Raw genomic sequence first — 16,386 nt, forward strand, 5'->3', positions numbered from 1 at the left:
TGGTTAATGTTTCGTCTTGCGGAATGTGTCTGCATCCGTGCCATCGCCGAGCAACAGTCCGGTCCGCGGTGGCAATCGCTACCGACAGAGAAAGCGCCCGAAAAGATTTGTTTCGATGTTCCACGACAGGCGGCACGGAGCGGTGCGGTGTTCTGCGCATGCGCTACTCCAGCTGCGGCAGGTGCGCGGCGTTGTACTGTAGGGGGACGGATTTATGCCTGACGCAGCGTAGCCGACCTGGCGTGACGTAGCGCAACCACCGCGCGCGCGCCGGGTCAAGTCAAAGTGTATTGGTGCCTTAAGCATGAAAAGAAGGATTAGTTTTAAGGACAACCTCACACTGTGTTTTTTGCAATTGTTGTACTTCGTGCGCAACCATGCTGTCTGATTGCTCTAACTGTGCTCTTTGTATAATGTCTATTACGTCTTCATGCTCATAAAATGACCACTGTTTATTACTGATGATCCCCAATCCTTATGTAGCGCACTACTAGGGGCCCGATAGAAAAACTAAACGATGATAATAACATTCCATTTCCTATTTGCGTAAAGTTGTGCAGTGGAGTACTAATGCACAAAAATAAACTGTCGTGAGAACTGATGGAAGTGTTTAACAAAAGGCTGGAGATGAGTGCATCATGGTATATCCCCTGTAATGATAACAGGCAGTGAAGTTAATGCTTTGGAGTCATGCCAAAGAATGCACTCCTGCTCAGTTATTTTGCTTTTGGGCCTATTTTTATTTATGTATTCTTTTCAAGCCAAACTGCTGCCCCATAGACTGGCTTGCAAGCTGTCGAGCGATATTCCACTTGCACCGCAAGTACTGTTCCTTCCAAATACTTGTTTAGCCGTGAGTGAGCACTCGTGTTGTTCCATTCCTTCGATCTATGTCTGTTGCACTACCGTAACTCATGCAACCTATACTCTGAAACAACTTTCTGAGGTAATGAAGGAAAAGCTACATCAGCAAAGTGCGCAAGAGTGCTCCCAAAAATACCATATTTTTGCGCATATGACCAGTACCAAAAGTTTTAAAAATTTGACAGTAAAGTCAGAGTGCAAGTTAGATGGCAGCGTGGTAGGCACTGCCATGAAGCCACACTTCAAGGCACGGTTCTCCACCATTCAAAGTTACGTTAGCTCCTAGGGAACCCCACTCTTTCCACACCCCTGCGTGTTGAAGCTTCATTCTACCCTCCTTCATGGCGGCCCATTCTCCTCCTCTTTACGGGTCACCATTTTGCATTTACTAGTCTTGCTAACAGTGCATGTTGCACCGGCAAACTAACACATCAGCCATTCCCGCAGTGCTCCCTTGGTCCACGCTATGTGCTTCGCGATATGGTGAACAGCCATATTATTGTTGGGGGTTTTCGGTTCAGTCGCGTTTGTTTTGTCGCCATTGTCCATGCGAAGGTTGCTCTGTCTGTGCTGTGATCCTCTATCATGGGAATGCTAGCTGTCAAGTGATCCAATTCATGTAACATGCCACTTGACTGATTCATCTGCAATCACATCTGTTATGTGAGTCCAGTGTTGTCCACATGGCCAAGGCTGGGGTACCAAGCTGCTGGTCAAAGATAAAATTTGAATGAATCTTGCATCCACAAAATGCACACTGCTCTTGCAAAGATTTGAGCATTCTTGTACGCAATTATTTCGGAGGGTTATATACAACGATGGCTGTTGCAATTGGGGACACGGGCGATACATGGTGGTGGGGTTTAGTCGCACGTTTAGTCCAACATCTTGTTTACCACAGCAAAATGAGACAAAATACACCACCGAGTGTTAAACTATTTTTCTGCATTTCCATTCTACATTCCAGTAAATGCGAAATTGTCCCACGTGGAAACTGCTCTGACTCGGTATGTGCTCCAAGAAACTGAAAGCCCTGTAAAACGTTGTGGGAATACTTGTCGCAGTGACACGTGCACAAAAGCCCCGCCCTGTCGCTTTTCTCTTTTTCCCTCATTGCCTCAGAAAGTTGTCAGCGAGTTTAGACTGTCCCACTTTGAGATGGGGCAGTGTGGCCTACCGTGGCAAGGGCGAGGGTTGAGTCGTTCCGCAGGCTGTCGGTGAGCTGTGACAGCTGCTGGAGCTGCTGCTGGTACAGGCGTATTTCCCGGTGGGCGTCTTCCAGTTTCAGGCGCTCCACCTCCAGGCGGTGCCGGTGGTCTTCCTCTGCCGACTCAAACTCACGTTGCACCCTGTCCACCTCAGCTGCTATGGACGCGGCCTGTGGAGAATGCAGACTTCAAATTGTAGCATTTAATGTCCCAAAACTGCACAAGGGGTTATAAATGACACCGTAGTGGACAGCTTCAGGTTAATTTTTACCAGCCTCTGTTTTCCAACGTGCGTCGAAAGCACGGTACATTGGCATTTTTGCCTCCACTGAAATGCGGCTGCAGCAGCCATGAATTGAAACTGTGATGTCGTGCTTAGCAGTAGAACACCACAGTCACTGAGACACCATGGTGCATGAGAACAGAGGCGTGAGACAGCAGTGTTATGCAGCTCGCGTTTGTGTTCGCTTTAGGTTAAACCGTTATACTCACGTTGAACACATTGCAGACTTGCTTATAGCTAATTGAGAACACTAGATTTCACTACAGAATCATAAACAAGCAAGCAACAGATGAAAGTCTGATACCCATGTGAGACGGGTAAATTTATGGCTCTTGCCAGCAAATGCGTTTGTCAAACGCTCTTCAGTGCATCGAAGTGTGTAACTTTGATAACAGTGCTTCAAGTCAAATATTACTCAATCCAGAATTTGTACTAATTCTGAAACCATTTATTTTGAAATTTCAAATGTTATAGCATACACATGCCATTTGCAGTGAAAAGCATCGACAAAAACTACTGACTCTACACCACTTTCAGCACTCCACTTTGAAATTCACAGTGCATCAATTGTGGTGTTGGGTGCAATGCCATTTTGTCATTGCTGATGATGATTGCTGTTATTTCGCACACATTACCTTAAATAAAAAGTATACAAGGTGCCTACTGGTTTACCCATTGACACTGCTATCAATTACAGTTGACATCGTCATTTTCCATGTAATGTGCCGCCAAAGTGAGACCCGCCACTACGAAGTTTACTTGCTCAAAGTGTCACAAAATTTGCCTGTGCGAGTTGGATATGCTGCCTCCTATTGATGATGTGTGTGTACCACTGCCAAACAGTGGCCTTGAACCCTTATACGAGTGCAAACTTCACAATAACATTACAGTAGTTCAAGGCCATTTAGTGTTCACTCACTGTCTACAAGAGAATCAGTCAAAAGTGGAGAATTGCGCACATTTTTTAGCTTTCCCTAAGCACACGCCTTTTATGGAATACAAACACACTTCGCTTTAGCTTTAGATGCAGCGGAGACGTTAACTAGGAACAGTTAACTAATTAATTAACTAGGAACAGCAGAGAACTATGAACAGCAGAAACTAATAAGCAACAATTTTTTTTTTATATCACAGTGACTTTTTCATCAACTTTCCTGTTGCCAATTCTGCTTGCTTCAGGAACTTGTCTGTACAAACCTGATCGAAGCAGATACCCCTCTTGTAGTCTTTCACCATCAGAAGACTTCCAACGGATGGTTAGGAGGCAAAAAGCACAACTTTTTTGCATACAGATCCTATTTTTCATAAAGCTTGATGCAACATTTATGAAATCATAAAGCAAGCCCAAATTTGCGAATCTTACAGGAAATTTGGGAGACTAGGCAGGTACGCGACTGCTATCACGGCACCACCGAGCTGGAACGTCAAAGCCACTGCTCCACTTACACATTTCAAATAAATGTACGTATGATGGCAAGCCACGTCAGCTGTAGTCCTGTTGCTTTACAGGAGTATGGCATCCCCTTAAACCAGTCTGCTTTTACAATACAACAACAAGACTTGGCGAGGGCGGGGCCCATTGCTACGCACGCGCACACACACACACACACACACACCTTTTCATTCTCGAGCCTGGCTAGCAGGGCCTGAAGGGCAGTGTCCATGGCAGCCCCAATGAGCGACGCCTCCTGGCTCAGCATCTGGCGTGCGGCAGCCAGGTCCTCGCGCAGCGACGCGGCGTCCGAGCGAGAGTCCGAGCACACTGCCGCAGCTGCTTCGCATAGGCTCGTCAGGCCATGCCTCAGCTCTTGCCTTTCCACGCGCTCCCTCTCGAGCTCCTTCTGCAGAATCGCCCAAAGCAGAGTTGCATATTGAAGGCCAACAAGAACCAGGTGCTGACCACTGAAAGCCGTTTAGCTCAGTTGAACCCAGAAAGCACAAACACCATCCCACATAAAAGGAAATTAGAAGTGCTTTTTCACTGTTATTTCGGGCCATCCAGAGTGCATTTGTACAAAAAAGAAACAATGAACTACCGTTTTGAGTAAAAAAGTTAATACAGTAATTATTTGTAATTGGTTTCTTGAACTACCTACAACTGCAACCTTGCTCGAGGATATCAAAATGCACTCCCATGGGCTTTGCATTAACACTGCTGCACTTAATTTAATCACAGTTTGAATGTGTCAAATTGCGCATATCAAAAGTGGCACGTCGGGCTATGTGGGGTAAGCATCCGGTCTTTTATCAATTAGTAGGTCAACCAAGTGGTGCATCGAGCCACTGACCACCGCTCAGAAAAAGAAAAAACACACAAAATCACATTGAAGAAATTCATGCTGTAAAGTTCAGAGCTCAAATGTTTCAACCATATAGACCGTTAGACATCTGAAGAGCAAACATGCAGCAAAGGTAAGTTGCTAAAGGCTGTCCCTGAGCAAGTGCACACAGAACTTTTGGAAGGCGTAGTTCGCTAATTCAGCTTGCATGGCCATCAGTCACAGCTAAACAATTGGCTGAACAATTCGTAATTGTTTGAGCATTAATGAATTGAACTTAATATTATTTTTAAAGATCAGCCTGCATCAACAAAAACTGACTGACTGCACAAAGAAGCTTCTATCTTGGGCGAGCAGACACTCCAGCAGCCTAGGTAAGCTTTCACACTCCCCATATAGCACCAACAGAAACCAGCATATCTTCATGCATACAAGCAACAAAAAAACTGAGTAAGAGTGGATGTGCAACAATACATAGTACAGCTGAATGTAAAAAGCTGATTACACAAGAATTTTGGGTTCAACTGCACAACGTAATGCCGTCAGGCTGCACTATCCTTTGAGGGAGAGTAGCAATGGAAGAGTTGCAATGACTGAATGGGCAAAACAATTTATTTCTGGAGCCTTGCTTTGAGGCGACAACAGACGATATGCAAAACCTGCCAGTGCACTTGTCCACTCATCTCCTCTAATGTAACCAAGGTGAATGACTTTGAGCTAGAATTGCAACTGAAGTAGTATCAACATACGACCCACGTCGGTGACGTCATTCCTGCCACTACCCATTCCAGACAGCATCCAAGGTTTCAAAACACCTTTCTCAGCTTTAACACGGCTACTAGCAGGAATGCACCAATCTCGGTTAGAGAAACTCAGCTCTGTGGGGAAGCCTGCTTAGAGAATTTTGCATATCATCTATTGTGCCAGGTTGTTCTTAATGAAGGTTGGAATGTTTTAGTTGCATGCAGTTATTAGAGCAAGGTAAAAGTGTGGATTGCCACACCCCTTCCCCGATTATTTTTCTTTAGGGTTATCAAGGCTGCGAGTCGTTTGCACAAAAGGATAGCGCAAGGTCATGAGAAGGTGCAATGAAAGAACCCAAATAATAAAATTTCGGTCAGTGCTATCCTGTGGAAGGCGGCATGTTCACCTGAGTGGCTAGCAGCACGGCACTTTTTTCTTCTAGCTGCCGCTGAAGCTCGGCAGCCACGTGAGCTTGCTGGACGGGTGCTGCCGCAGCAGACGTTGGTGCAACAACACCTGGTGCAGCAGGCAGGACTCCATTGCTGTCCGATATCGACGAAGGCATTGACTCGTCGATGTAGAAGTCTGCTGTCTGGAAATCTTGCGAGGTGTGGCCCTGGATTGACAAGAAAGATCCAACAGCTAGGAGTCGGAGCTAGAAGCCAAACAAGTACAAAGAAAAGGCACAGCACCTATGCCCCATTTCACGCATAGCAGTCGAGAGGAACTTTTTACACTGCTCATGTTCGCAACCAAAAAATAATGTGTGACATATGAATGATACAGGTACATGTCATGTAATTCAATGTAAAATCTCAGACATTATTACATGGAAGGCGCCACAGATTTGAACCCATTTACCAGCGAACAAGCAGAATGACGCGTATGCGCAATCAGTGGCCACAGCGTATGCTCGCAAACACAACACTATGACCCATACTAAAGACACAAGGGTGCACAATTAACACAATTTGGACTGTTGGACCATGAGGCAGTGATTATTGTGGACTGCAGTTGAAAAGTGCAATTCTGATAAGGCTTGACCGCGATCTAAAGTGCCCATCTGACATCGACATAATACTGTTATACCAATTGGCACGTTGTTGTATTTTATTAACCGTTCCAGCAAGTCTACGTTGTTGCATTCACGAGTGTGTTTCAGGCATGAAAATATGGTATTTTCCATGGTAGGCACCCCCATAATTATGCAAAGGTGTTCCATGTGCCTGCTGTGAAAAAACAGCAGGACTTCACTGCAACCTTGCAATAACCGAAATATTTTTGATAACTTACCTACCTGTAAATTTTGAATTTCAAAGAATACAGCACAAAAAGAATTGAACAGCAGATGTAGAATTTATCTGGGGAACATGAGAGACTCTGTAGCCTCATTTACATGGATACAGTAGAGGCATATCACATGAATTTACCGTATCGCATATAGCAGAACGCCACCGCATACATGAATGTGCATTTTCTTGTCAAGCCAGCTAATGCCATCTAGAGTCATATTTGAAAGTTAGCGATCTCACTTCTATAAGTGTGCTTTTACTGCCGTGTTGTGAAATGCACCGAAAGTAGCTGCAGGGTGTTGACTACATTCCGTCAGGTTGTCCTTCAATTGCCTGCGTGGACAAATTTATGAGACATTTACATTGCAGGAGCGTATCAAACTGTATTGGAATATTAAAATTTCCTGCATGTCGCCATGTCCAGTGTTAGCCAGGCACGGCTGTCTCTGCTTCCATCTCCTCAACGTGGACTCGACTATGTTAGTGCCACAAATTAATGAACTCACCAATAGTAATCTCATTTATTATTGATGAAGAAGACTGTTTAGATGCACATAATGTACTCACAAATGAAAAGCAATCGCTTGTGGCCTCCTCCTTAAGTCGCCATTTTTGTTTTGATCTCCTGCAGTGAGGCAACTGGTTGGCCGGTCATAATATTGCAGCAAACACGTCCCCATAATTCATGATACAATATGCTTCAGTTCACAGGGCTGATGGAATGCACATTTTCCATCCCGAACTACCCCTGTTTGGCTCATTTGATGCAATACGCCTTTCTAGATAATTATCTTGTTTACGTGAGGTGCGATATGCTTAAACGAGAAGAAAGGGGGTTAACTGAGGGGACCAATTTTTATTAGTCATATCATAAGAAGCCAACAAACACTGACACCAAGGACAACATAGGGGAAACTACTTGTGCTTAATAAATGAAATAAAGAAATGATAAATTAATGGAAATGAAAGTGGATGAAAAATCGACTTGCCGCAGGCGGGGAATGATCCCACAACCTTCGCATTTCGCGTGCACAGTTTACCAATTGAGCTACAGCGGCACCGTTTCCCCAGCCACTTTCTTGGGTATTCATGTGTCCTAGTAGAACCCTGGGAGTGTTAGCCAGCGCCACCACTCACAGACCTTGGCGGCGGACGTGGAACGTCCATCACGAGAATGTGATCTTTTTGGCTGAAGGTGCCCGGTCAATAAACCCACACATGCTACCTGAAGGCATCAATTTTGCCGAATTTGAGACCCTCGTCATGTAATAAACAAGAAGAAATGGGGTTAACCGAGGGGCCCAATTTTTATTAGTCATATCATAAAAAGCCAACAAACACCGACACCAAGGACAACATAGGGGAAATTACTTGTGCTTAATAAATGAAATAAAGAAACGATAAATTAATGGAAATGAAAGTAGATGCTTGAAAGTTAATACGATGCACTTCTGTCATATTCATGTGAACCACAGTTGACCTGTTTTAGTTCGGAAATGAAATAGCTGTGATTTCTTTTTCCAATATTTTTTTTTTTTTTGCATTACCTGTTTCATTTTCTTCAGGGTAGACGACAAAATCAGCCCACTCAGTTGGCCAAACTTGCTTCTTTGCCTGCCAGGTTGACAGACGCCCGCAGTTTTTGTTTTCTACCAGACAAACCAAAGAATTACCAAAACTCAAATGCACTATTGCACTATTCTACAAAACACTCCAAAATTAAATCTCTACGTTAAGGTTGCAGGTAACAACATTCAGACCTACTGCTTCCAGAAGTGATCTCAAAACTATTTTCTGTAGTTGTCAAAAGAAGCATCTTGCAGTGCAGGGAAATGATGAACAAGGGAACAAAAGAAATATATTTTATGGGCGAACAACACATAATTGCATAATCCGAGCAACACATAAATTGCATGAAAAGTTCTGCGACACACACTGCATAAAAAGTTTGACTTTCCAGTTTTCCTCCAAAATACAGAAGGGCTTTCCTATTTCACAGCATCTGGGTTATCGCAGGGCCAATCTGTGCCACAGACGAAAAGGCAGACCACACATCACATGACTCAACACCCACACCACAAATAGACATCATTGATGCAGTGCGGGTCAACTGTAGTCGGCGCCAACAGCAAAGAGCAGGCACACTTTCGTTCTCAGGTTGATCATCATTTGACATCTGTCAAAGGTTCTGGAATCGGAATCACCATGGCCTATTTGTGCTCGGTGCTTTTTTTTTTTTTGTCGAAAACAATGAAGTGAGGCATTCAAGTGCCCGGTATCAAGCACAAGAAGCTCCGTGGCATACGCAACATGCAACATTGCATGGATCTTTACACCGAACATACCGAATGTTAAAAAAACATGAATAGCAGATATTAAGGTTACGATTAAAATTATTTGACTGTTTGTTGTCTGTTTCAATTCAGTAACATTCAAGTACAGTCGCCGACTGATAAGTAAGACACCGATAATCCGGACACGCTCGGTAATTCGGACAGCTTCGCGACACCACCAATGGCTCCATAGACTTAATGTGTAAAGACGACCAATATTTCGGACAGCCACCAGCTCCACATTTGATTATCCAGAATCCGTCCGTGGCTGTAGCGTATGCAGACTCTGCCACCATTATCTCCTCTGGCAACCTTGACGAGACATCACACTTAGCCTCAGAGATTACAGACTAAATGGCAGTCTCTGAGGCCTTTCACTAGTCACAGCACTGCACCTCAGAGATTTATTTAACTGCAAATGCCAATCTTGGAGGCTTTGCCTGAATTGTTAGGTTACATCAACATCGCGATCATCAGATCCATTCCAGCACTACTGCAGATGGCCCGCACTTGTTTGTTGAATTTGCCTTCCGGACAGCGTTCCACCATTCAGTGCTTGTTTGTTTAGTATGCGTTCCAGACAGCACTCGGCTGGTTTCGAGAAGTCTTTCCTGTGAAGTTATCCAGGGAAAACACAGGGAAGGCGGGAGATGGAAATTCAAGACAACGAGCAAAACGAGAACAAGGTGAAAGCAGGGTCCTGTTTTCACCTTGTTCTCGTTTTGCTCCTCGTCTGTGAAGTTATCGACAGACTAATGCGTCAAATGGCGCTATCAGTGCCTTCGCAGTCTGACTCCGAATGAGTCTTGAGTAACAGTCCGAATGAGCCCGACTCCGCAACTAAAGGGCCTGAACTGCCGCCTACCATAATGAACTCAAATTCGGACATCATTGGTGACCTGCTAGGCTGTTGTGTGCCGATCCTGCTTCCATTTCATTTGAAGACTTTGCCGCCGAAACAATTGAGCAAGTTCTCCCACTATCGAACAGTGACTCTAACTCGGATGATGATGATGTGCTGTATGCTCTGGAGCCTTCACCATGTGGATCTCACTCAAACCTTTGCAGACCTTGCACTGGCGTACAGAGAAAGCACAAAACTGGCAGAAATACAAGTGGACTTGGTTGCACGTAAGCAGAAATGCATGCAGAAATGAATCGACCCCTTTTTCCTTGTACAGGGGCCTTAAAACGTAAATAAAATAACTGTTTTTTGGATACAGTAGTTTTTTCTGACATTCGATAGTTCAGACTTGCATATCTGCGTCCCCCATGGAGTCCGAATTAATGGTCGTCGACTATATTGGCACACCCCCTACCACACCCCCTACTTACTATATCTATACTCAGCTAAATCCTATGCATACTTATGCATACTGTGCCCGCTCTGCTGACGCCGGCATCCAGTTATGCGTTCCAACACTGTGGTCATATGGCCACAGGTTGTACTGCTGGCTTTTCTCCATCTGAAATTCAATACTGACAAAACCACCGCATGAAAAACCACGTAAAACTCTCCAATACGTATCCCTTTGCTGTAAAACCAAGAATGTATCTACAGAGCCTTACTGCATACCTCTTCATTACTGTCAGTGACCAATGAATGCTTGACGTCCAGCATATAAACTTTAAGTAAAAGTCAGCATACACAAAAGCACACTGGTGCAAAGGCATGCCAGCTTATGAGACGTTTCAGCAATGACTGTTTCACATTACTAAAAACAGGATATTTAAGCCAGAACGACTACCGTATTTACTCGCGTAATGAATGCACCCACAACTCTGCTGCTGTACAGTTCCACGATTGAATGGCCGTGCTGCAGTTTTTCAGAGAGACTGCAATCTGACTCTCGCATGTGTGTTTAAAGCAGGCGCACTTGATGCTTAACGCATCCTTTCCGCCAGTGCCTGCACAAAGGCACCTCGCAGTTTCGAGAGAGAAAAAAATGCAACTGACTCTCTGCAACTTATGTAGTTTACGTACTTTACGCTGACTTAATAGGAGAGAGCGCAGGGGAGAGTCTAAGGAGTGGCCGGCACTTTATCGACATAGTGGCCATAGTTGGGCCTAGTGTTGAATTCGTGTGCCTGTGGCTCACTTCTCTGCCTGCCTTGGGTTTAGATGCGTGTGATGGGCCTTAAGTCGAGCTATATGCCTGCTGCGGGACACAGAGTTTATCTGCCCACAAAACAGAAATGCTGGCCAGACACCGATAAACTGACATGCTGATGAGCAGGACGGTCGAAGAAAGAGAGGCACACAGCGTGCTTGTCATAACAGATGCATGCTTCAACGTTATGCTTTATGTCATAAATTTCAGATGTTCCTATACATTGACTCGCGAAGCGCCACGAAGGTCCGGTAGACCAGCACATGTACGTAGACCGGCACATATACCCGACTGACATGTGGTGATACCATTCCTGAGCTTGCACAGATAAATTTTGAGTCTTCTTTCTTTTTTCACCTCAGTGCTCCCTTCAGTTGATATTCGGCGTTCGTGTTGTCCACTTCTCTACTCTTGTGTCCTGTCTGCACGCCTCACCTTTTTTTTGCATAATGATTTCTGCAAGGAGCTCACTTACGGCCATCATTACCTCATGGACGAGTGTCTGAATGGCGTCAACGCTATGCAGCACATACGCGAATGCAGGCACTAGCAGGGCAGCATCTGTGACGTCATCCTCGTCCAGGCGCTGCCAGCAGGGTCGGTATGATACAACCATTGCTGCGAAACCGGAAACCCAACAACAGACGCGCGAGAAGTCTTGTGCGCTCACACATAAAGCTCAAAACTGCGTGCATGAACATACCTATCCAATACGATAAGCGTGCCTTCTGGTGGGGGTGGAGGGGATGGCACCACAAGGCAACTGCTGAAAGCTGGCAATTCCTCCTCAGGCATCCGCTGTTGGGCTCGCAGCTTCGTGCGGGTCATTGCACAAGACACGATGTGCCTAATCTATCGTCGTATAATACAGGTTTTTAATGCATTGTCTCTATGGCAAGTTCGCCGGGACTGCACGAATCTGTCATAATATCGGGGGACGTATAACCGGGGTTCCACTGTAGTTGGTCTAAAATGTATACTAACACAATGGATGGTGTAAACTACTCAGTATTCCTTGTATACGGGTAAAGCACACAGAGGTAACCCCACACTGCTAAAAATGCTGTAAAAAAATATGACGCGCAATGTAGCCAGTGTTGAAAGTGCCATACCAAAGAGTCCGGGGAGCAGAGGATCGTGTCTTGAGGAGCTGGCATGCCCAGGATGTCAACAGTGGCAGCATCGAGGCCCGTAGTCGGTTCGTCGGTGACCTCTTCAAACTCATCGTCAGACACTGCCAGCTTCGGGGTGCGCTCGCGATCTTCGGGACAGGTACCATCGCGGCACTCCTTCTCGGAAGCACTCTGTGGCAAAAGACAGAAAAAGTTCACCATAGTTTAGCTATTCTGTTGCAGAAAGATATAATTGACGAAGATACCCTAACGAAAGACAACAAGGCCATTCTGGGGCTGGACCTGCAGAGCGCCTTCGACAAGGTGAAGCACTCTGCAATCCTAGCCCAGGTGTCCAGACTCAACATGGGCGCAAGAACATACAATTATATCAAGGACTTTCTGACGGGACGGACTACTGAGCTCTGCGCCGGCGATCTACGGCTCCAAGAGAAGAGGCTCGGCAGTGTCGGGACCCCCCAAGGCTCGGTCATCTCGCCGTTGTTATTCAACCTCGTCATGATCGGGGTGGCCAAGCGACTCTCTCGCGTCGAGGGCGTCCGGCACACCATCTACGCCGATGACATCACGCTGTGGGTTCCGGGAGGCAGCGATGGTCACATTGAGAGCACGCTGCAAGAAGCCGTCGACGCGATTGAAGACCAGCTGAACGGTTCTGGTTTGATCTGCTCACCGAGCAAGTCAGAACTGCTGGTGTTACCACCGAAATACGTCAGACGTAAGAAGAGCGAAGCGAGGGATTACGAGGCCATCAAGATCGTGACGAGGAACGGCCACGTGATCCCGGAGGTCGACAAGATCCGGGTGCTCGGCATGATCATAGACAAGCGACGGGGCAACGGCGAGACTATTTCACGCCTTACAGCCAAGATTACCAACGCAATACGTCTCATCAGACGGGTCGCCAACCGCAAGGCCGGGATGAAGGAGGAAAGCTTGATTCGGCTTGTGCACTCCTTCGTAATCAGCCACGTCACCTACGTTGCAGCCTTCCACAACTGGATGCAATGTGAAAGGAATAAAATCGACGCCCTGATACGCCGAGCTTACAAGGCGGCGCTCGGACTACTCGAGTGTACGAGCACCAACAAGCTCCTGAGCCTGGGGGTACACAATACCCTCGACGAAATTGCGGAAGCGCAACGGACCGCCCAGCTGGAGCGGCTCTCTATGACCGAAGCCGGCAGGCGTATACTTCAATACTTGGGCTTCACGCCCGGAGCGAAAGCGGCGAGTAGCGACGTTTCTGTCCCGGACGGAACCCGGCGCCGGATTCGGGTGGACCTCATCCCGAGAAACATGAACCCGGAGTACAACAAGGAGAGAAGAGCGGCGAGGGCCAAGGCCCTCATCGACTTTCACGCCAAGGACGAGCACGCAAGGTTCGTGGATGCGGCAGAATACCAGGGAGACTGCGCGGCGTTCGTAGCTACCGTCATCGAGGCGTCGTCCGGCGCGACGAGGGCAGCGGCGAGCTTACGGGTCCGCGAGGCGTGTCAGGCGGAGGAGGTGGCCATTGCCCTGGCCATTGCCGACCCCGGGTGCCAGACGGTGTTGTGCGATTCCCGAAGTGCAGTGCGGAATTATGCAAAGGGCAAAGTGTGCGGTGAGGCTGTGCGCGTTCTGTGCTCGGCTGACCTGCAACGACAGAATCGGTGTGTTAGAATCAAGTGGTTCCCGGCGCACGCGGGCAACGATGCGTCCGAGAAGCACGATAACCACAACGAGACGGCACACGCAGTGGCGCGAGCGCTAACCAACCGCGCCGCTGCAACCGACCGTCCAACGTGGTGTAGTGCCAAGGACCGCATTACGACGTTCAACGAACTTACCCAGTTCCACCGCCTGGCTCGAAGGACTTTCCCACCCCCGCACCCGGGGCTGAGCCGAGCGGAGGCGGTGCTGTTCAGACAATTGCAAACTGGTTCTTTACCCACCCCAGTATTAATGACTCATCTATACCCTAAATTATATGTGAGTGATGTGTGCCGCGTGTGCCAGCGGGAGAGGGCCACCTTGACGCACATCCTATGGGATTGCACCAAGTTCCCCAATGAGGCTTCGACAAGGACAACGATTCCTCCGCGACTCGCGGCTGCGGCGGAATGCTACGACCACGAAAGCCAAACCTGGGCCGTCCAGCAGGTCTCGGCGGCTCTTGAAAGACAAAGGCCGAGCGAAACCGACGGAACGTTGCCCCACAGGGCAACCAACCGCGGGAGTAACACGCGCTGGAGTTGAGTAGAGACCACCCGCTGAGAAGACGTCAGGGCCCGCGTCACGGCGCCATTTAGTCATGGTGTCGTTCTGCAGGCAACTACATGAAGTTGTCTCTCTCTCTCTCTCTCTCTCTAGCTCCAATAATACGATTCCCTGTATTTAGCAGACTTTAACGCACCCTAGATTGTGAAACGCGCCCAATTTCCCCAGCCAGAGATCAGAAATTAAATATCACTGATTGTAACATTTACTCCAATTTATGTACTACTTTGAAAAATTGTAAATGAACTGTCCGAAGGCACCACATTTGTAGTCTTTGGTGTGCGTTGTGATGTGGTGCTCCTTGGACATGTTACCTCTGGTGTGGTGCACCTTCGCTCCCCCTTTCTTTGTAAGCCATTTTTTACTGCTGCTCTACAGAGAGCAGGGTGTTTGGGTTTCAAACCAAGTGAGGTGAAGAACTCTGTATGGGCACGAATATGCAGTAAAACCTCGATATAATGAACTTCTCAATATAACGAAGCATTTAACTTTTCATTGCCTCTTGTCCATAGAACACCATGTATTTAGAACCTCAACGTAACAAAGTCCATTTGTATGCATTTCAATATAATGAAATTTCACTGCCGCCGCAAAGGAACGCCGAGACAATAAATAGAAACTTCTGCGGACACAGATGGTCAAATTATTGACTTACAAGAGGCTGTTCGCAAACGCACCTCTCAAATTGCGCGACAAGAGGAACCGCCAAACCGCAGCAGCATCACGTTCTGTATCCCGTTCCTTATAAAGTCCAAGTGCGACAAGATCGTATCGCACGCCACACACTGCGTGATTTAGGTGCTGAAGAAAGTGTGTGAGGGTGAGTCAAGAAATATGGTGTCTTCACGAGAGCAGCCTTCCCGCATAAGCAAAGGCAAAGAGGGGGAGGAGAGGGAGCTCGTGCTAACACGATCAAGCGCATGCAAGGGGGCGGGCAGGGGCGGAGTGGGGTGGAACCTGGCGCATCTCAATTTATGGCACACATTTCTACCGTCGCTGTGCATGGCTGTAAACATGGCCGAGTGTACACGCAGCCGCATACACTTCTTTAGAGGTAACCTGCAGCGTGTGCAAAGAGTGGGCGTGCCGAGACGGCATGGCATCATGTTACATGTTTAGTATTGGAGGTTGCGTAATCTCGAGTTTCGGTGACCTGTTGGAGTGAGCGAGAGGCAGACAAAGCATTCACTCCTCACTGCCGGCACTTTTCCTGAGCAACACTATCCGCCGTGGGGGCGTGGCTGGCGTTGCTTAATTCGTACCGTCCAGAAGATATCGTTGACGTACATGCCATGAAACCGTATCATTCGTCGCCGACTCCTAAATTTATCTAAATTAATTTTCTCAAATTTGCTTTTTTCGATTGCCTGATAAGTCGGAAAATTCTGTGGCCCCTTTCCGTGTAAGAAAAATTGATCAGCAACTGTCCTCATTTGCATAAAAGGTCGAATTTCAATAGAACGAAATTTCTATATAACAAAGCAAATTGTCGATTTTACTGACTGTTATATCAAGGTTTAACTGTAGTTCGTGTCGTACCTGCAGACTGCCTCATTGATAGCAGTCTCAAGTGTAATCAGTGTGGAATTAGTGTGGAATTTATTGTCTTTCGGTAGAATCAACCAAATTATTGAATGAAGGCTCTCAGCAGCCTTCCAAGTCATTGTCTCTTGACCCATGGCTGTGGAGCTTAGGATCAGAGAACGAATGATAGGTAGGCCGCAATGCAGCCGCTAGGTGCTTTCCAGCTTGCACTGTTGTATGATGCCTCACTTCTGCAGCTAGGTATCTGTGTCAGCCCAAGGGGCCTAGCGAACAGAGCTCATGATGAGGTTATCTTTATGAAGCGGTGGTATGATAGATAGTTTTACGAGATA

The 16,386-nt window shown here is 46.9% G+C and overlaps 1 protein-coding gene across 2 annotated transcripts in view; it reads right to left on the reverse strand.

Annotated features, from left to right (window-relative positions):
* LOC142557066 (uncharacterized) overlaps positions 1-16,386 on the reverse strand; it is a 74,411-nt gene that overhangs the window by 32,388 nt on the left and 25,637 nt on the right. The window contains exons 14-18 of one of the 2 annotated variants that reach the window (XM_075668632.1): positions 12,227-12,418; positions 8,218-8,319; positions 5,785-5,994; positions 3,972-4,196; positions 2,042-2,242 (exon numbers count right to left, since the gene is read on the reverse strand). In XM_075668632.1, coding sequence (XP_075524747.1) covers positions 2,042-2,242; positions 3,972-4,196; positions 5,785-5,994; positions 8,218-8,319; positions 12,227-12,418 — 930 coding nt within the window. The remainder of the gene's footprint in view (positions 1-2,041; positions 2,243-3,971; positions 4,197-5,784; positions 5,995-8,217; positions 8,320-12,226; positions 12,419-16,386) is intronic. The other variant, XM_075668633.1, reaches the window with a different exon arrangement.

Source organism: Dermacentor variabilis, chromosome 9, assembly GCF_050947875.1.
Source record: "Dermacentor variabilis isolate Ectoservices chromosome 9, ASM5094787v1, whole genome shotgun sequence".
NCBI lineage: Eukaryota > Metazoa > Arthropoda > Arachnida > Ixodida > Ixodidae > Dermacentor > Dermacentor variabilis.